Source organism: Podarcis bocagei (assembly GCF_964188305.1).
Source record: "Podarcis bocagei genome assembly, chromosome: 3".
Lineage (NCBI taxonomy): Eukaryota > Metazoa > Chordata > Lepidosauria > Squamata > Lacertidae > Podarcis > Podarcis bocagei.
Window position 1 is genome coordinate 37,252,435 of NC_138127.1, and position 22,182 is coordinate 37,274,616.

General features: G+C 39.7%; 1 protein-coding gene across 3 annotated transcripts in view; it reads left to right on the forward strand.

Moving 5' to 3' along the window:
• FIG4 (FIG4 phosphoinositide 5-phosphatase) overlaps positions 1-20,823 on the forward strand; it is a 58,409-nt gene extending 37,586 nt beyond the window's left edge. For all 3 annotated transcript variants that reach the window (XM_081186697.1, XM_081186698.1, XM_081186696.1), the window contains exons 16-23: positions 657-795; positions 4,331-4,389; positions 4,853-5,003; positions 5,590-5,673; positions 8,240-8,435; positions 15,106-15,188; positions 16,735-16,821; positions 19,540-20,823. In XM_081186697.1, coding sequence (XP_081042823.1) covers positions 657-795; positions 4,331-4,389; positions 4,853-5,003; positions 5,590-5,673; positions 8,240-8,435; positions 15,106-15,188; positions 16,735-16,821; positions 19,540-19,717 — 977 coding nt within the window. In that variant the 3' untranslated portion in view covers positions 19,718-20,823. The remainder of the gene's footprint in view (positions 1-656; positions 796-4,330; positions 4,390-4,852; positions 5,004-5,589; positions 5,674-8,239; positions 8,436-15,105; positions 15,189-16,734; positions 16,822-19,539) is intronic.
• Positions 20,824-22,182: the final 1,359 nt, after the last annotated feature.

Consider the following 22,182-nt stretch of genomic DNA (forward strand, 5'->3'; position numbering starts at 1 on the left):
TTTAATAAAACTACAAACTACTATTTTTCAAGGCCCAGCTTTGTTGTATTAGTTTGTTCATAAAAGTTACTTCAGTTATTTTCACATTTAACAGACAACGTTGATACTTAAGGTAGCTCCAGTGTTACTTCCCTGTTGCTTTTCTTGTATTCGGTTTTTTCCAGTTGCATTCTAAAGCTGTGTTTATTTTGATAAACCTGCAAGTTATCCTTGTATATCATATGCTCTCTGTTAATTTTATGGATAATGTTTTGGAAGTTTGCCCAAACATGGAGGAACATTTCAAGGCAAGTTCCCAAAACAAAAAGGAGTGGAGTGAAATGATTAGAGAGGGGAAGGGGATGGAGATTTGCAATTGCAGTACATGCTGGGGTCTTACCATTTACATTTTTTCTTCTTCCTTTTGAATATATTAATACTTTTCAGTGCCAGTAGCCGTACCAACCACTGCTTACAAAGGCAAAGCTCCCCTCTCCAAAAAGACATTTTGAGAGGGTCAAACTGTGACTCCTGAAATGATCACCCCCAGTTTGCCATGTGGCAGTAGGGTGACAAATTGGTGTTCTTGGTGTTGTTCCTTTCAGCCCACCCCTGGATTAACCATGTATCACACATAAATATGTGTATGGCTCTCAATTGTTACTCATTTCTTCCAGATGCTGACAGGCAAGATTCAATTAACTTGTTTCTGGGAGTATTTCAACCAGAAGAAGGGAAGCCTCACCTCTGTGATCTTCCTACTGATTTTTACTTGCACCAGAAAGACACAATGACTCTTATCCAGGCAAGGAGAAGGTATTTCATGGCACTCTTCTTGTTAGCTTCCCCCCAAAATTAGGGCGATATAATCAGTACCATAAAATAATTCTAAAACCAAGTAGTGCAATATTTTAAGATAAAACAGCAACATACAACAGTTTCTAATCCAGACCAATAAAAAATATGTTACAAGAATAGTAATAGTTTTAAAAACATATTTGGCCTGTTGTTTTAACCAAAAGCAGATTGAAATTAAAAGGTCTTCAAAGCCTAATCTAAAACAATCAGAGAACAAGTCAGCTGTATCTCCTTTTGGTGTTCCATAGATATGGGACCATCACTGTCAATGACCTAATAGTCATTGATAGTATACGTGCAAGAAGGGTTTTTGTGGCCCATCTCAAGGCCCAGACCCATTCAAGTTCTTCAAGTAAACTGAACCATTTAGGCTTTAAAGAACAATACCAGCAATTTCAATTGCACCCAAATGTGAGTGGCTCACCAATGGAGCTGATACAGAATTTTTATAGCATGATCTGAATGCTTAGTTCCCACAAGCATCTGGGATGGCTGCATTCTGTACCAGCTGAAGGTTCCAAAGTGTCTTCAAAGTCTTATGTAAAGCACATTAGTAGTCTTGTATGGATGTGACAAGAGCATGAATAACTGAGGCAGGGTCCACTGCTTCTAGATAGAGTTGCAGCTGGAGTATCAGCGTAAGCTGATAAAAGATGCTCTTAGTCATCACCACCATCTGTGCTTCCATAGACTGCACAGAGTCCATGACTTGGTCTTTCAGGAGAAGTGTGACCATATACCAAACCATCTGTACACCTCTACCCTCTCCCATAGTACAAAAGAAGAAGGAAGAACTGGTGAAAATCACCTTCACCCTCCTCTTCTGTTAGCAGAGGCTCCTGCTAGATCAAATACTCCTTTTCAATTGAAGGGCTCTTTCCAGTCATGGAAGGGTAGTATAGGAGACAATCTGTTGTGCCCCACTTTAGGTTGTCAGATTTGTAAAGTTGACAATGTAAATAAAAATGAATGAGTAGTGTTCTTCTGTTCATCATCTCCACATCTATATAGGATACGGTTAGCAGGGTGCTGAATCAACTTAACCCCATATTTCATAGTAAGATGAAACATTGTGCCAATTTGTGTTCTGGAAGGATTTGCTGTCTTTAGTGTTGTTCCCTGCTTTCAATAAGCAGTTAAATCTTGTTCCACATGACCCCAAAGGTTAAGTTCTAAGTTAGATTTGTAGTCTCATTTGATAACATGTGTTCCCTTTATCCTCAACATTTATGTTACTATTACATCTTGTAGTAAACAATAGTAACTATAAGTTACTATTACATCTTGTAACAAAATGATCTCAGTTACAGGCTACTGGCCCATCTTCAGTTGTGTTTTCTACATTAAAAAAATTAAAATATTGCCACTATGTTTGTCATGTAATTCTTAATAATAATAATAATAATAAATTAAACATAAGGCGTAACCTCCATTTGCTAAAACCTTAGTCATACTGAGTCCACAAGGGTTTAAAGCACTGTATGACATTGCAAAGTTTCTGGCTATTATCTTTGATCTTTCATCTTTTTAAACTGCTATTAAATTTGTAGGTCTTGACTTTTTAGCTCCAACTGTGTTTGGGCTTTTGAGACCAATATATATTGATTGTGCAGATCAATATAGCCATGCTGCCCTTGCAGACTCCAGAAAATTCTTCATAAAAGTGCAGTTACACGGCTGAGACTATAAACTCTTCTAGCCAAGAAGGGTTTTTTATCTTTTCACACTTAGGTTACCAGATCAAATCATTCCTCAGTCAAACAAACAGCAGGATGTTGAAGTCAATTTCATTATGTGTAGAGCAATAGACACATGGACCACAATCCATATTCCCTTGTGTGTGACTAGCATTTCCATTGCTGGTTATAGCAGAAAGAGCAAAGCAAAAGCAAACATGGCTATCAATAAACTCTAATTCTGTGTTCTATGTCTTAAGAAGATATTATGGTTGGAAATGTTTAAATTGGGCAACTATAATAATTTCTAACATAACATATTATAAGTTTGATTTTACGATATAGTTAATTATAATTAAAATGTAATTATAACCAGACAATTCTCATAGTTTAGGGATGTAAAAAGTGGAGTCCCCCAATATTCATAAATTATTTGGAGTTAATGGTCAGTAGCAAAGTAATCAAGTTTGCTGATAGCACTAATAATTCAGGGTAGTAAAAGGGATTGCAAAGATCTCCAAAAGCAAACTTGGTGAGCAGGCAATAAAATAGCAGATAAATTTCCTGTAAAGTATAATATGATGCATATTGGGGCAAAAAATCCTACCTCTTAAAGATATGCAGATAGGGAGCTGAGTTAATGTTACCTAACTAGGAACAAAATATTATAGTCAGAGTGAAGAGTTTGATTAAAATGCTCCCTAGTATATGTTGACAGCTGTGAAAAAGGAGAATTCAGTCTTGGTGAATCATTAGGAAAGGGATCAAAACTGCTGGTATTTGCAACTGCACTAGGAGTACTGTGCACAATTCTGGTTGCCCCAACTCCAAAAGCATATCATAAAACTGGCAAAAGGAAATACATCTTCATATAGCATGTAGTTAAAGCTGTGTAACTGTCTACTCCAAGATACAATGATGGCCACTGACTTTGATAGCTGGATTAGACACATTAATGGAGGATAAGCCAAGTAATGGCTGCTGGCTATGTATTTTCTTGGGTAGCAGAGGCACATGCATGTGAATACCAGTTGCTTATGGGGCCACAGCTATTGCCCTCATGTCCTTCTGTGGACTTCCCACAGACGTTTGGTTGGCCTCTGTGGGAAGCAGGATCCGGAACTAGATAGACTGTTGGTTTGATCTAGTACGGATGTTCCTGTTGTTTCTTTTGCTCTGTCAATGTGTATTCTAGCTTACACCATCGTGTGGAGGGTTGATAGTCTAAAATTTAACAAAGGGAAACAGCAAGTGGAAGCAGAGGTGTAATCAGGAAAAGAGCATGCTTCTTCCTGTTGGACATGCTCAGGCTTAGTTACAGCAAGGCACAGGAACTACAGTGGTGCCTCGCAAGATGAAATTAATCCGTTCCGCGAGTCTCTTCGTCTTGCGGTTTTTTCATCTTGCGAAGCACGGCTATTAGCAGCTAAGCGGCTATTAACGGCTTAGCGGCTTTAAGAAAAAGGAAACAAACTCGCAAGAACTCGCAAGACGTTTCATCTTGCGAAGCAAGCCCATAGGGAAATTCGTCTTGTGGAACGACTCAAAAAACGGAAAACTCTTTCGTCTAGCGAGTTTTTCGTCTTGCAAGGCATTCGTCTTGCAGGGCACCACTGTAGAGGGTTTCCTAAATACTGCATGGGCAAATGCGCTTTGAGAAGGGATTTGTAGGAAGGAAGAAGAGGCATGATTCAGGTGTTATAAGAGGTTGTTCCTTGTATAAGGGAGAAAGGGTTGGAGCATTTGATGGAATGGGAGAACTTTTGGATATAACTCACTGGATTTTTAAAACTATTGTTTTTGTTCCATACTTAAAGCTACACTTTCTGGTGGACTCCAGGTGTCCTGGAATGCTTGCCAATGCCTTATGATGAAGGTCAGTTATACGTACAAGAAAGTGTGTTTTTCCTTTATTTTTAAATCTGAACACAATTTGCTTACATAATAGTAACATTAATTGGACACAATTACTAGAATAAAAATAGAAAAGTGAAATAATGTACCTGTTAACTTAAGGATCAAGAGATCTGCTGAAAACACACATGGAGGTATTTACTGTACTACACATGGCCATTCTTCTATAGAAAATTAGTAGTTTTTAATACACTGGGTTGTATTCAAACTATACATGGATGGCATTCTGCCCACACTCCACTCCACTAGAGGAATGGGGGAGAAGATGATTTCCCCTGACACCTCTTGCTGTCCCCCACTCATCTTGAAAACGCTGCTCCAGAGGGTCAGGGAGGATGTTGTGAGGGCTCCAGGGGGAAAGAGTCCCCTTAGCAATAGATGATACAGTATTTAAGAGATTTACTTTACCTGCATTTCTTTTTTAGCAATGTCTGTTGCTGAAAACAGAAGGAAGCTAATAGTGAAGAAATTTCATAACTATGATGAAGAGATTGACATTCATAATGAATTTTTTCGACCCTATGAACTCAGCAGTTTTGATGACACTTTTTGCTTGGCAATGACAAATTCAATTCGGTATGTATGTTTTATTTTTCAAGATAATAGAATTTTGATTCAGCCTTTCCATTTTACAAATGAAACTGAATTGAATTCTTTTAGAAAAACTTTCCTTACATAGCCTTAAAATGGCTTTCAATACAGAAGAATTCGTATCTTTCATATGATGGACGAATCTGCAATAAAGGATGGACGAATCTGTGCTGATTCTGAAGCTTTTGACATGTGTATCTGCTTAGATAGAGGAGCACCAGTTTTAAAATGTATAAAATTACTAGTGTCACTGCTGGTGTCGACCTAGTTCTGTCTGCCGAAAGTGTGGGCAGGCAGAAGTACTACTGGCAGACTTCCCTGAAATGAGGTTTTCCAGAGAAGGAGTTGAGCAATCCCACAGCTATCAATTTATGGCTTCAGGCCTAATCACTATCCTGGCTGATAAAGCATGAAGCAAGTTTTTGCCCCCCCCCCCATTTAATGCTCTGGCCAGTATTAGCAACAGGGTTGCAGAAGCAGACCTTTCTGTCACCCCCCTCCCCGCCTATCTAAGGTTTGGATTGCTCTGTTAACTTGTTATATTTGATTCTTTATTCTTTATACCCTTCAGAGATTTTATGCCCAAGAATGTTGGCATTGATCCCAGCCCATTTACTGTACGTAAACCTGATGAAACTGGAAAATCCGTTTTGGGGTAAGAAGAAAATCAGGAATTGAATGCAGAAATGTTTTTTATTTACTCATTTAGTACCTAATATTAACTAATATGGGGCTTAATACAATGATATCCGTAGTTTAACCTTCTTGAGTCAAACCAGTAAATGTTTTTTGCGTGTGTATAATTTATAGACACTATATTGGATTTACAAAGGATGGTTTGGAGTGAGGGAGGAAAGACCCCCCCCCCCAAAAAAAATCTCGTTTGCCTTATTTACATATAGTTGGCCATCTATCTACAAACAGCTGAGATTCCCTGTACAAAAGGTAAATTGTAATGAGTTGCTGCTCTCCAGTCCTCCTCCCTTTCTCTGAATGCAAAGAAAAGCCAGTTCCGATACCCTTCTTGTTTCCTTAGTAATTTTAATTGCTCTTAATTTTAATTAAAGTTTTGATGTAATTTTAGTTAGATTCTAGGGAGTGGTTTATTGCATACAAATGGACCTAAATGTCAATTTCCACCAGTAAGACATCGCTACAGCCCTGCCTTGCTGGCCACAGTGGCAGTGCCACTCGTCAGGGCTAGGATCAAGCTGGGGCTGGGTGAGAACAAGAGAGAACTAGGTTGGCATCAGTGGACACAGAGGCATATGCACCTGCGTCCAATGCCACCTCCAACTTGGTGCTTCCCCCACTCTCACTGCCACCCTGCCCTATCTTAGTCTCAATGAGCAGCAGCCCTGACATAGCTAGGAGGACATCTTCATATGCCACAGCTGTTTTCCACAGATAAAGAAGCAGAAGCTGCCAGTGTGATCTATTTCTGCAAGAAAAGCAGTTATAGCGGCAGTGTATTTGAAGTTTCATGTTACCAGTGCAGTTCAAGTCACAGATTTGAATGCTGTGCTGAGACATCTTTGCACTTGTATTAATTTATGAAATAATTTTCCTTTGTATCTGACTATTTGCATGCTTCAACCTATAGGACAACTTGTTCTTCTGACTGGATACTGAGGTCTTTGGTTCTTTTGCTCTGTTCTCTTTGACTTTTTTAACTACTTTTTTTTTTAATAAAAAAGAGCATTGAGTGTAGATTTTTATTTCTTCATTCTTCTCATCAGGCTGTAAAAATCCATTTGCTCAGAACACAAAAGCTTTATATTTCTAAGAAAGAAATTACTTAAATGTATGCAAGAGATCAATAAGGCTATCTGTGCTGGGAATCCTAAAGTGAACATTTGTACCTGAACAATATAATAGATCAATCACATTCTTTTCCTTGAAATAGCTCAAAGACTCCAAATTGTTGCTTTTGATCCATATTTTCAAAAACTCAAAGTGTCAAAATGTTCTGAACCTGGTTTGGAGCCATTAAGCTACTTCACTATTTGTCAATTTATAGTTTTCCATGACTGGACTAGAGGTATTAAAAAGTGACTCATTGCTTCTAGCAAAGCTTTTTGAAAGCCGCCTTCGTACTGGGTTTGCTTGCAGAGTTCTCCCTAATAACGTTAGGGAGAACATTAAAGCTGTTTTAATTAGGTGCTTATATTCTAATGTTTTTGCACCTTAGTTTAAGATGCCGTAGTCAGTGTCCTAGTCAAAATGACAGGAAGACCCAAGCGTTCGGGGACAGAATAAACTGTGGTTATAGTTGAGAACAGTGGAAAATATGTAGTGTTACTCAGAGTTAGATCCATTGAAGTCCATTGATTTAAATACTTACAGCAATCAATTTCAAATTAGTGGTTTGTATCCAGTGGAGTTCTGTCAATACAAGGACTTCCACTACCTCTTCTCTTCTTGATCTGCTCACCCAGCCTTCCATCTTTTCCAGGGTTTCCCCCCAACTCTCTTGATCAGATTTGGGGGTGCATGGAAAGATAAGAGAGAAAGAAAGAAATCCTTGTATTAATGGGACAACTTCATTGGATTCAACCCATTGGACTGAAATAGGGTAGATCCTTTAAAACCAACAGGACCCATTTACTTCATTCCATTGATTTCATTGGGCCTACTCTGAGTATGACTGTTGGATACTACTTAATGAGTATAACAGATAATTAGAGAACCCAAAGGCCTGTGACATAAATGGAAAGTAACATATATAGCAGAGGAGTCCATAGAGCATTTTTCAAAGCAGCATTGTGATAAGACTGAGAGTTGGTGGAGACACAATGCTCCTGGTTTCTTTATCTGTGCTTATGACAAAGGTGGGCTGCAAGGGTGCATCTTTTGAAAGGTCGCCCCCTTCCCTTCAGACCCCCTCCTCTCTTTTTAAAATTTATTCTAATAGCCTTAACCAAGACCTGGATATATTGTTTTCTGTTAGGGTCAGTGATGACAACAACATTTGCACTCATAATGCTTAACTGTGGCTAAGGACGGGGAGGCAGAATTTGCTGAAGGGAGGAGGGAACACTTGATCTTACATCCCATTCCCGATCTCTTAAAGAAACCATTTGGACTTTCATACATGAGAAAAGAAGAGGCTTTCTCTCTTCTTGCCCTTTCACTTCTGTCTCTTGAAGGGAATGGTGATAAAATTGAACTGCCTCTTTCTTGAGATATCATGATGTGTAATAAATTCCAATTTTGTTTAGGAACAAGAGCAATAGAGAAGAAACGGTGCTTCAGCGCAAAACGGCTGCTAGTGCTCCACCACCACCCAGCGAGGAGGCCGTGTCTAGCAGTTCGGAGGATGATTCTGGAACTGATAAAGAAGATGAGGGGGCTGCATCTCAGCGTTCGACGCCAGTGAAAATGACAGATACGGGAGATAATGCCAAAACAACAGAAGTAAGGAAGTGTGCTAACCCGCAAAGGGACAATATCAGCACATCTCTTTCTTTACAGCATACCGTATTTTTCGCTCTATAAGACGCACCAGACCATAAGACGCACCTAGTTTTTGGAGGAGGAAAACAAGAAAAAATATATTCTGAATCTCAGAAGCCAGAACAACAAGAGGGATCGCTGAGCAGAGAAAGCAGCGACCCCTCTTGCTGTTCTGGCTCCATGGGATAGCTGCGCAGCCTGCATTCACCCCATAAGACGCACACACATTTCCCCTTACTTTTTAGGAAGGAAAAAGTGAGTCTTATAGAGCAAAAAATACGGTATTTGTTCCAGTGTTGTGTTTGATTTGTGTTTAAGGCTTACTAAAATGAACATCTCTCTTTACATGTTAGGGGCTTTCCTCACTCAGCAGTAAGAGAAGGTACTATATACTTTTAAAAAGAAGACACTTTAAAAAAAATACCTGTAAAACAAATATGTGGAAGCTTGGAGGCAGATGTAGTTCTTAAAGCAGTTTAAAACTTCTCTCTTTAACTCTTTTTTAAGGGAGCAAGGTAATATATTAGTTTTAAAGCTGAGTTATAGTGTTGATTTGTATTAGTTGTTTAAATTAAACTAGGTAATTCAGCTAGGAGTGAAAGATGTGTTAATAGAGGATTGGCTTAATACAGAAATATGGCTTAATAGAGCTCTTTCAAATACGAACACTAATCTTTCCAGATGACACTCCTGTGCAGACTTCAGTACCATTATAATACTTCAGTATCTGGGGATGTTAATGAAGATCTGTAAAAACAATAACACAAAACAGATTAGCAATTTTATAGCAGCAGAATCTGGATTTTAAATATTGCACAAGGGAATGAACACAGCAGGCAAGTGATAGGAAGAACGCAGATGATGATGCCACTTGCTCTGCTGTGACATTTGTGGGGAAGCCCATGGCTCCAGCCAGTTTTCTTGCATGATCATTGCTTGAATTTAATTTTCTTGTTTCTAGATAAATTTACTGTAGTTTGGAGCACCTTGATGAATTTGGAAGGTCATAGGCTGGCCCAAACCATTTGTTTCCCCAAGCAGGTGCACGGCACTTTATCTTGTAATCCTGCTCGTGATGCTAGGTTTCGCTCTCTCATATTGTGACCTAAGCATGATTAGAGCTGCCCCCAGAATCCTTTACAGTGGAGGTGGCTAAGGCACAACCTATGGGACATAAACAACCCTCTAAACACTTTTTGTGGCCTCCCAAGTCTCCCTTCAAATTTGTCATATAAATGAAATAAAGAAAAACAGTTTAATTTGTTGAATGGTTATGTGGGTAATGCCAGGAGCCAAGATGCCAGAAGGCTTTCATGGTCACCCAAGGCCCTTTCAGATGTGGGCAGGATGAATTAGGAAGAAGCAATCCTTCAGGACCCAAGCCATTTTGGGTTTAGTAGGTAATCATAGTAGAGGAATGGGACGCGGGTGGTGCTGTGGATTAAACCACAGAGCCTGGGACTTGCCGATCAGAAGGTTGGCGGTTCGAATCCCCTTGACGGGGTGAGCTCCTGTTGCTCGGTCCCTGCTCCTGCCAACCTAGCTGTTTGAAAGCACGTCAAAGTGCAAGTAGATAAATAGGTACCGCTCCGGCGGGAAGGTAAACGGCATTTCCATGCGCTGCTCTGGTTCGCCAGAAGCGGCTTAGTCATGCTGGCCACATGACCCGGAAGCTGTACGCTAGTTCCCTTGGCCTATAGAGCGAGATGAGCACCGCAATCCCAGAGTCGGCCATGACTGGACCTAATGGTCAGGGGTCCCTTTACGTTTACCTTATAGTAGAGGAATTTAACAGTCTGACTCCTTCCTAACCCACTGAATGGAACATTATACTTCATTTGGAGATTTAGCGCAAGAAAGTCTGATTGAATTTAATTTGTTGAATCCTAATTTGACCTAATACTACAGTCCTATGCACATTTACTGAGAATAAGTTAAGTGACTTGAGTGGGTTTTATAAAGACTTTGCCAAGAGCAAAGTGCTGCTTGCACAATAGGCTTTTCCTTCTTTTTCTTCTCTGATGTATCACCCTAAAAAACCTTCCTGAAGGTCAGGGAACCCTCAAGAAAGACATGGGATGTAGTGGTGGGAATGTGATAGGAGGAAGGGGGCAGGAGAACCCATTTGCTCTTCTATTCACGTGAAATTTGTCTACAATCTCTTGTGACTCCAAAGTAAACTTGGTTAATGAGATCATCCTTGCAGTCTCTGAAAGTAAATGGCTTCACTCATCATAGCCTTGAATAAAGTTTAATAATTACTGTGTCTAATGATAGTGAAACAAAATTACTATTATCACTTTTCTAAGAATGACTTACTTATGGATATTATTTTCCAAGTCTTTTGGTATGCCTATAAGAAGGTGCTTATTATCTAAAGTCAGTCAGTTGCCAGGTATGCTTTTCCTTCATTGCCATGGGTTGTTTCTGTGATAATAAGCAATATTTGACACAGAGGCCTAAGCAACAAGTTAGAGAACTAATGTCCAATGGTTTGTGTTCATTTTGGGGATGTACTTGGGGGGGGGGGCAGCAGGCCTCATTGCCCCTCTACAAACCTTATTTGAGGCTCTTTCAGGAGAGGCTTACTTTGTGGTGTTGATGTGGCTGCTCAGAAACATGAGTCCAAACATGACTGGACAGGCACTAGTAGTTCAAGTCTTTGAATTGTGCCTCTAGAGTTCAAGGCCCTCAAACTTTACCTTTTATATTCCTGGTTTCTCTGTTGTGTTGGCTTGTCAGTGATATAATTCATCTCTTTGCAATCAGCCTCTCAAATAAAGGAAAACAGTTGTCTAATGTTGATATTTCCATGTGAAAGCAATTAATGTACTTTGGCAATCAGCCTTGAACAGAATATTGGCACTTCCACATAGCTGAATATGCTGAAAAACTGGTTTAAATTGCGTTATTTTAATCAGTAGGTTCTTAAAAGTTGCAGGAATTGAAGCTGTATCAAGGTCAAACTTTGTAATGCTGGCTTCATTAAAGTAGAAATCAATTAAATTAACTTCCTGCTGTTTACAAAAATTAAGGAATAACACTGTAGTCTAAACTTTCTTTGTTCTCAATGTACAAAACATTATTTGTGTTAACTAGACCCCTGATGAAGAGTTCTTAGTAAAATATAAATTAAATAAATAAAGGATTGTCCTTTATACCCACATCTTGCATGATGTGCTCCAGATACTCAAAAGAAGCTATTTTCAGATGTTTACAAATTCCCAGTTGTAATCATATAAGAGAGGAGAGTGGGGTCACACATGTTTACCCCAGCTCCCATTCATTGTGTCCCACATTGTCCCTTCCCCAAGATTATCCATGGGATGAGGACACGTCTGCTGTGGGACAACCTGTGGCACATATATTTGCCATCCACATAACTTGAAATTCTGCTCAGGGACTTACTAGTCGTCTTACTAGATGTTTAATATACATCTTACGAGATGTTTAATATACATCTTGTTTTGAGACGTACCAAGTGAAGTACCTTTAGATACAGTGGTGCCTCGCAAGACGAAATTAATCCGTTCCGCGAGTCTCTTCGTCTTGCTGTTTTTTCGTCTTACGAAGCATGGCTATTAGCGGCTATTAGCGGCTTAGCGGCTATTAATGGCTTAGCGGCTATTAACGGCTTAGCGGCTTTAAGAAAAAGGAAACAAACTCGCAAGAACTCGCAAGACGTTTCATCTTGCGAAGCAAGCCCATAAGGAAATTCATCTTGCGGAACAACTCAAAAAACGGAAAACTCTTTCGTCTTGCGCGTTTTTCGTCTTGCGAAGCATTCGTCTTGTGAGGTACCACTGTATTTTAGTGTTGTTTTTTATAAGGAGGGTTGAATGTAAAGAGTCTGCTGTACAAATGAGACACACTTCTTCTGCATGCATGGGACCCTCTGTAGCCAGTTTTGGGGTGGTGGCTGCAAACAGCGAAATTGGCAACACTACTCTTCTATTTCCAGGTAATTTAGTGGGATGTATGGGAGGAAATTTTTAGTCAAAAAAGCTATTTGATGGGATCCTGAGAGTTAGACAATCCATTGTCTGTATTTTTCATCTGTTGTCTTGGCTGGTGACTTGGCATGATTTTTAACCTTTTCCCTATCCACTTAAGCACCTGGTTTTCTGACAGCATGGCAGTGAATTGCCTTGATCAGTTGCCTAGCTAACTCACCGTTCTCCCTTCACACATTTCAACAACGGGGCGGGCGGGTGGGGAGAATGAGTCACAGGGAATTTACGGGAAAATAAAGGAGGCATTGTGAGATAACAAAAATTGTTCCCGTAATTTAAAAGAAAAAAATGGATGGCAAGGTTAAATTAAAGTATGAAGTAACTTTGACACATCTGCTATTGAAGTCTAATGTAGCATTGCAGCTAATTTATACTAGCTTAATTTCATAAATGTGGAGTTATCAGGAACCTGAAAAGAAATGACAATATACTTTTGTATAATGTCCCCCAAAAACATCTAAAGATACATGGCGATGATAGTATTGTGAAAGCTTTATTTAATGTTTTGCTTCTTAAAAGGAACGTGAAAAATTTAACATGAGTCCAGACAATGCAGTACTGTATATTTATACACATTTTAAGTTCAGAGTCCTCAGAATTTTCATGCAACTGCCATTCTGTGTGATAGCACAATATTTTTGTGTGCCTTGCACACCTAAAACTAAATGTTGCAGGATGGAGAAGCACTCTTTAGAGATTCAGGTAACCTGAGTTCAAGCAGTATGAGCAAAAAGGGAGCTCCAAAAAGATCTCTCCAAACAGAGTGACTAGGCATTAAAATAGTAAATGCAATTCAAGGGTAAAGTGATGCACATGGAGGCAAAGAATTCTAACTTAATATAAAAGCTAATGAGGTCTAAACTGGAATGAGATCTTGGGATCATGGTGGATAGCTGAATGAAAATGTCTGTCTAGAGCGCAGCAGCTGTGAAAAATGTCGTTCTTGTGTTTGGCATCATTAGAAATGGAATTGAAAATATAATTAAAGTAGCAAATTCATAATTGGTTTTTTAGAAATATATTGTTTAGCTGTTTTGTTCATTGGCTGCTTTGTGAGGAATGGTGGAATAGGCCTTTATAAAAATCCACGGTGCAGTCCCATTTCAAATACTGTGCATCTCAAAGAGAGCATTGTAAAGCTGTAAAAGGTTCAGAAAAAGGCCACCGGAATGACTGAGGGGCAACTCCTATGAGAGGAAAGATTATAACATTTTGGGCTTTTTTTCTTTAGGGAAAATGCAAGTAAAGGGGAACATGAGAGAGATGTATAAAACTGGTGCATGGTGTGGTGAAAGTGGACAGAGAGCAGTTTTTCTTTCCCTCTTATAACGCTGGAACATGTGATCAACCGATGCAGTTGAATGTTAGAAGATTGAGAAGGACGTACTCCTTCACACTTAAACTATGGAATTCACTACAACAAGATGATACAGTGGTGCCTCGCAAGACGAAAAACTAGCTAGACGAAAGAGTTTTCAGTTTTTTGAGTCGTTCCGCAAGACGAATTTCCCTATGGGCTTGCTTCGCAAGACGAAACGTCTTGCGAGTTCTTGCGAGTTTGTTTCCTTTTTCTTAAAGCCGCTAAGCCGTTAATAGCCGCTAAGCCGTTAATAGCCGCTTAGCCGCTAAGCCGCTAATAGCTGTGCTTCGCAAGACGAAAAAACCGCAAGACGAAGAGACTCGCGGAACGGATTAATTTCGTCTTGCGAGGCACCACTGTAGTAATGACCACTAATAGTCATTACCACCAGTCAGTGGCTCTGTTCATATTAAAAAGGTAAAGGGACCCCTGACCATTAGGTCTAGTCATGACTGACTCTGGGGTTGTGGCGCTCATCTCGCTTTATTGGCCTAGGGAGCCGGCGTACAGCTTCTGGGTCATGTGGCCAGCATGACTAAGCCGCTTCTGGCGAACCAGAGCAGCACACGGAAACGCCGTTTACCTTCCCGCCGGAGCAGTACCTATTTATCTACTTGCACTTTGACGTGCTTTCGAACTGCTAGGTGGGCAGGAGCAGGGACCTCACAATGGGAGCTCACCCCGCCGTGGGGATTCAAACCGCCAACCTTCTGATTGGCAAGTCCTAGGCGCTGTGGTTTAAACCCACAGCGTCACCCTTCTGTTCATATTACCAACGGCTATTAGCCATGGTGGTGTACTATCTCCAGTATCTGACAAAGTATACCTCTGAATGCCAGTTACTGGGAATTATAAGTGGGGAGAGTTCTAGTGCACTCATGTCCTCTTGTGGGTTTCAGTAGACATCGGGTTGAACACCATAAGATCAGGATGCTGCATTAGATATAGTGAGGTACCAAGATGGAAATGCTTCAGTAGGACACAAAACTGGCAAATAAAATTTTCTCGCTGCTTTTAGAATTCCCTGTTAGTGGAATAATTCTGTTTAATACTGATACGTAGCTCTCAGCTCTATCATGAAGTAGCAGTTGTTTACTTTGGAAAAACTGAAAAAATGTTGCTCTTGAGTATTGTCTTTTTATTCATTCTTTTTTTTGTCTGGAAGCCACCTTGCATTTGTAAGAGGCAGGTATAAATGTTTAAATAAATTTTAAACCCAAGATTTATTCTCACTAATATTTCTCTTGTTTTGCTGCAGAATGTAGTACAGCCTATAAAAGATATATATGGGATTAACCTCTCAGAATCTCCTTCGGAAGATGATCTCGGCATATACACAAGGTAATGTGTTTCTGATTATCTCACTGATGCTAGCAGGGAACAAATTTTTAAAAAGTGAATAGTAAAAGTGTATGTTCCAGACAAAATTAAGGACATTTTAAATTCCACTTGTTTCATTGGGAATGTTCACAATGTATTGAAAGCCAAAAGATCTTTAAAGGTCCTTACCTTTTACCTGGATTGTGCTCATTGGTTATCTATATATAGTATATATCAAGCTGCACAGCAGCCCCATAATTTTCAAAAATCCTGGTCTACCTCCAGGTGGCTTACATTATTTCCCTCTGCTCCCAAGTTTATCTTCAAACAATACTGTGAGTTAGGTTAGGCTGAGAGATTGTGACTAGCCCATGGTCAGCTTCATGGAGAATTGAACCCACATCTGCCCTATTAGCTTAGTTGTAGAGCATCTGCTTTGCATTTCAACATCTGGTATCTCTAGGTAGGACAGTGGGTAATCCTGACTGAAACCCCTGCCAGTCAGTGTGGACAATATTGAGCTATATAAACCAATGGTCTGACTTGGTATAAAGCAGCTTCCTATGATTCAGTCCAACACTGGCTCTTGGGAACCTGGGATAGCACACTCGCTAGAGCATGAGACTCTTAATCTCAAGGTCATGGGTTCGAGCCTCACATAAAATCATAGAATTGTAGAGTTGGGAGGGACCCCAAGGGCCATCTAGCCCTGCAATGCAGGAATCTCAGGTAAAGCATCCATGACAGATGACCATCCAACTTCTGCTTAAATAGCTCCAAGGAAGGAGGGAGACTGTTCCACTGTTGAACAGCAAAAGATTCTTGCTTTGCAGGGGGGTGGACAAGACTAGACTGAAACTAAAGCCTGGGAGGTGATGCAGGGATCCACTACCAACTTTTGTTCATCCTCTTCTGTCTTTACCTATCTTACTACTACAGTGCAGGCCTCAGTGGCTTCTTTGGCGTCTATAATAATCCATGGAAAGGCGGGGGATGGTGCCTCTACCAGCTCTTGGGCCCTTTTGCTAACTCTGCAGTTATATTTTTATGTAAAAATATAGTCTCTCTATATCTAAGAAGCATTGTATTACAGAAGATGGCTTACATCAGTTAAAATAGCAATATGTTAAAAAATCCAGTCTATGTCAGGGCTTGCTACTTACGTGCTGTTGCAACAAGTCTTGCACTCACTGAGTGAAGTTAAAGGAATCACATAGGTCTGGGCCATGTGCAAAGTGCCAGCTGAACCGAGCTTCTCAGGAACACACTATGACTAAAATTGATTAGGCTTTTAGTGAGATTCAAAATGAAAAGATGCCTTGAAGGGCCTCCAAAGTACCTAGATCAAAGTGGATTTTTAAAAATAAATAAATTCAGAGCTACTGCATTACTCACCCACAATATTAGTGTCAGGAAAAAAGTGTGGTGTATGTTCCAGCTGCCCTTTATGGAACTTGATGTCCCTTACTTCAAACTGTATGACTCCTATATAGCTGCAAAAGACATGTTATTTTCTTTATTTCAGAAAGTTCTTTTTCCATTGTGATTTTTCTGCCTCTATTCATAGGTTTGTTCAATTGGGGCACAGTCAACACAAGCACGACAAGAGTCACCAACAACTTTGTTGTAAGCACTTAGACGGGGTTATAAACTTGTAAGTACTTGCTGTCTTTTATTTTTCGGTTCATGCTCTTTCAATGCCCCTTTTCCAAATCCCCTTCTCTCTCTCTCTCTCTCTCTTATTCTCACACTTCACAGTGGTTTTTGTATATTTTAGTTAGGCTTTGTATTTTCAGAGACTGTTGCTTTATATGCATTATATAAGACAAGTGGTAAAATCAAAGTGGTATGTAAGAAAAATAGGACATTGGCTTAGGGCAGGCATAGGCAAACTCGGTCCTCCAGATGTTTTGGGACTACAACTCTCATCATCCCTGACCACTGGTCCTGTTAGCTAAGGATGGTGGGAGTTGTAGTCCCAAAACATGTGGAGGGCCGAGTTTGCCTATGCCTGGCTTAAGGGGGAAACAATAACCATAATTTACAGTTCTTCACTGGCATATGCAGTACACAGAGGCTTCTTTGCAGACACTTTAGTTCTTACGTTATGGTTATTTACTTATATTGTTCCATCAGTGTGAATGGTGCTTTACAGCATACAGGGGGATAATTCCCTGCCCCAAAAAGCTTACAATCTAAAGTTAGTACAATGGAAACAACAGAGGAAGGCAATGTGCTGGGGGTTTTCATATTTGAGTTTAGTTACAGACTCGGTTGCAGTAGGGCATGGGAACTAGGGCTAAAAGTGCCATGGAAAAGGTGGGTTTTGAGGGTGGGTTAGAAGGGTGTAACAGATGGGATTGTCCAGATGATCTGGGAAGCATTTCTTAGCATACAGAACAGCAAAGGATAAAGGGAACAGTCTTTACAAAAACAGGAAAGGTCACAGACGATTTATTGAGATAAAAGCAGAGAGATAAAAATAGGACAAGGCCATCAGGGATTTGAAAGCAAGAACAAGGTACCCTTGGTAGATGTGGGAGTGGATAGAAACCCACTGTAGAGATTTAAGTGACGAGACAGGTAAATGTTTTTCACAACAGAGCACTAGATAGCTGTGAGATAACAGAAGACCAGAGAGACGTTTATGCTAAAGGAACACAGAGGAAGGGCTTTATTTTCACAATCATATTGTAAAAGAAGTGACACAACTTTAAAATGGCCTGAGCATTGGCAACACATGAGAGAAAGGAGTAAAAGATAAAGGCATGGCTAATTACCAGGGTGGGTAATAAACTTCTACATTCATAAGGAAAGTTTAAGAGGAGAGGGAAGTATGGGAGGAAAGATGAGAAATACTGAGTTTGAAATAATATTTAAGGAGAAATATCAGAGATTCAGTTTGAGAAGCTGGAGTGGAGTGAGGCAAACAGTTCAGAGATAAAAGAGAGGGGGGTATCATCTACATACAGGTGATACTAAATGCCTTTGGATTTGATAATCTCACCTAGGGACATTAAATATATAGAAAGTAAATCAGAGGGCTAAGAACAGATTCTTGAGGGACCTCGGCATGCGCCCCATCTGCACTATAGATTTAAACCAGTGCCATACCAATTTAAACATTCATGGCTTTCCCCCAAAAAATCCTGGGAACTGTAGTTTGTTAACGGTGCTGAGAGTTGTTAGTAGACCCCTATTCCCTTCACAGAGCTGAAGTTTCCAGAATTCCTTGGAAAGAGGAATTGACTTTTAAACCACTCCAATAACTGAGTTTCCTCCTATGAAAACATTGAAATAATGATTTGGTAGAAGGATTGCCAGCTGAGGACAGAATCGTGGAGCTCCATAGCATGAAGGCAGTTATGCAAGAGTGGGAGCGCCTTTGTCAAAGGCAGTGGGAGGACCAAGGAGAATGACACCTTTTACATCAATGTAAAAAAATCCTGTGCAAATTTGCTGTTGTGCAGGCTGATCAATATTCATTGGATCCAGAATGTTTAATAGTTAATGGTTTTTAAATATGTACAGAATCTCCATCAACCATAGCTAAATTATCTCCATTAGAGACGCTGTTTGCCACCTAATGTATCTTAGAAAACTGTCACAACAATGCTTCCCCTTTCTTCACCATCCCTTGAAGGGAGAGAAAATCTATCTCTGGAAGTTAGAGGTTATAAAGCTGTGTGATTCTTAGAAAGAAAAAACTTCTCAGGTTGAAACCTAGTGACAGACAGGTGAGCGGGCAGGCGAGTGTTGTTGTCGGCGAGGCGTGTGATTGTCAGTGGCGGTCAGGCGGGTGAGCGAGTGTCGGCAATCCCCCCCCCCAAAAAAAGAAGCTCAACAACACTAGGCAATTCTCCCCCCAAAAAAGCTTAACAACTCTGGGCAATTTCCCCGCATTCTCTTAATTTGGAGTCCCCCAAAATAGGGGTCGTGTTGTACACGGGGCATGTTATACATGGAGAAATATGGTACAGGTGATGACAGATTAATAATAAAACAGAACATGGGCTGTATTTTTTATTGGCAAAAGGTGACTCTTCATTCTGCTTAGATGCAGCACATTGTTGCTAAGATACCAACCAATTAAACACTCAACAATGTTTTGCAATAAAACAGTCTACCTGCAGTTTAAAATATATTGTGTTTTATAGATCATAAGTGCTTATTACTAGAAATCCTAGTAGAAATTATCGCATTTCAGGATTTTCCCCTTTATTGTATTATCAACTTAACTTACCTACTAATGCAAAATGGCATGGAATCCTCTGAGCCTACAATGGTGATGTATATAGAATTCATGCCTACCCTCCTCTTTTATGGTTTCTCTGTATTTTAATGCTAGTTTTATTTAATTTACTTTTCACAGAACACACATCTCTGCTTTCTCCCAAGACAACATTTATGAAGTCCAGCCTCCTAAAGTAGAAAGAAAATCTACTGAGATATTTCATGCTCACATCCAGGCTGGCAAAGGCATCATGCAGCCATTGGGAAAAGAAGACATCCTCCTGTATCGAGAATACATTAGAAACAGATACATGTGAAGAACAACAGTTTTTGAGTCCTCTGACAGCCTGAATCACTGAGTCACAGTGGAAAAGCAGATATCTCTATTATATGCTTCCCTCTACCATACGTCAGATGCTTCATAGCCTATCATGACTTTTTTTGTTGGTAATTAAGTTAGAAAACAGATACAAATATCCTCTCTTTAGAAACAGGAAAGAGTGCCTATTGATAAGACTTGTGAACTGTTCAGATTAATTATGTTCTCTTTAGTTATCTGTGTTGCTTAGGTCAAATTTCTTGGGCACTTAAGTATATATATAGGCACTTACAATACATATAGCCAGTGGGGAGCAGTTGAGAATGCTTTTCACAATTATGGAGTTCGTTGTGTTTGTCTAAGTCAAGGTGAGTCAACATGGTATCCTCAATATACTTTTGGGCTCCAGCTCCCATCATCTCCAGCCAGTCTGGGATTACAAGAGTTGTAGTTCCAAAACACCTGAAGGACACCATGTTGTCTACCCCTGGTCTAAGCAGTATTTATCATGTTACTGCAAACAGGATATGTTTGTAGTCAGAGTGCTGTAAAAGAAAAATAAGATAGAAGACACATCCATCCAAGATGTTTGTAGGACATGATCTGAGGGTAGTATTATATCTGTCTACTTTATCGATAGCAGGAAGTGAAAACGTGCCAGCAAGTTAAGTAAGCATACTGGGAATTGAAATGGCACTTGGCTCTTGTTCTCTCTTGAGATGTTGGCAGGGTCCCAGCAGCATCTCTGGAAACATTATTGTGTGCTGCAAAGTAATTTCTAAAACTTCCCAGATCAGAGCTGAGTGTCATTAAAATTTTATTTGATAAAGTAGTGATGTGTTTGGCAATTAGGTAATAGAGATGAGAACTCGCCGTGGCTTGAGGCATGGAGCATTGCACTGATGTACCTAGCTGCATATGGGAGGATTATTATTCTGGAACACTAGTGTGCTCTCATAAGCTTCTGTAAATTTATATGAAAACTGGATTTCTATTGGATTCAGAAAAAAATGAGTTCCTATTGTTTGATTAGTGAGAAACCCATGCCCCATTCCCAACAAGTATCCTGTTCTTTGGCACATAATAAACATTGAAGTTGTGTTATCTCTTTGTTTATAGGTGTCTTGCTTTGATATTGAGCAGTCAAATTCCACTCTAAAGTCCACTCAGTTTGATTTCTGCAAACAGCTATTTACACCCAAGAATGCTCTTTCTGTCAGATCTTTTTTTGCTACCTAGATCCTTCATTGTGACAAGAATGAGCTTCTCTTTAAAAGGTAATTCTAGAAGAAAACATGAGTTGTGGAGCCAAGTATTTAATGCAGAGACACTTAGACAGCCCCCTCAAGAAGGAAAGTTGGGGAAGTCATTTGCACAGGTAGGTGAATTAAGAAGCCTTCCTCCCCTTATTTTCCTTCAAACATTAATTTATCATGCAGCCAGCAGGCCTAGGCTTTTGGCAGGTAGCCAGCTGCCTCCTGTCAGGTAATGGCCAAGCCAGTTGCCAAATGCCCATTGACAAATAATTAGCAAGTCTGGCCAACAGTCACATGCTTGGTGGGAAGTGGGAAGCAGCTGGCGCACACTGACTTACCAGTGCGGGTGATTATCTACTTGACATGCATTCCATATTCCACTATCACCCTGAGTTTCATTTAAAATATTACTTCTGCAAGCCGTGTATCTTTTCTGTAAGTATAAAGCAGCATTTACATTAAAAATGCCAGTATTAAATCAAACATTTGCTCTGAAAAGAGCAAGAAACAATAATTATTTTTAAGGAGCACACATCATCTGATGAATTCCTATCTAAGGTCACAATTTCTCTTTGCCATTGCATCTAGTTTTAGTAGACTTAAGACAGATTCCATTTGTATGGGAGTGATTATTAATGAATGGAAAAAGATCTATATGCAATTAATCTTTTTCTACACTTCATACTTGCTGTAACATAATATGCTAATGTTGCTCTTTCTATATTGGTATGCTGTTAAAAGTTTATTTTTAAAAATCATGTATGTATTTCACTTCTACAGGTAGCTACCTTGGTTTTTTTCCTTACAATTAAATATTTGTACCTATGGATAATTTAGTAGATTTGCCAGACCAAGAAAAATAAACAGCAACAGGTTGCACATTGCTTGTAAAAAGACAAGTGAAGTGTGTGTTCTTTTATTGGAAAGATAAGTGGTTTTTCATACTTATTTTTGTGCCAGAAAATTTTTCCACAGTGCAGTGATGCTGTATATTTCTAAAGTACCATTTTGCTTAGGCTAAGGTTTTAGCGATACTTGTAATCAGTAACTTTCACAAGACACAGTCCCATCTCTTCAGGGCTTCTCTCTCCTTTTTGGTAAAACAAAGAATATTTCCCAACCCCCATTCTGTACGCCAGCATTTCCCTCTCATAAAAAATAATGTGAAACCCATTGGCATGGGGCACATCGTCATAATGCCTCCAGG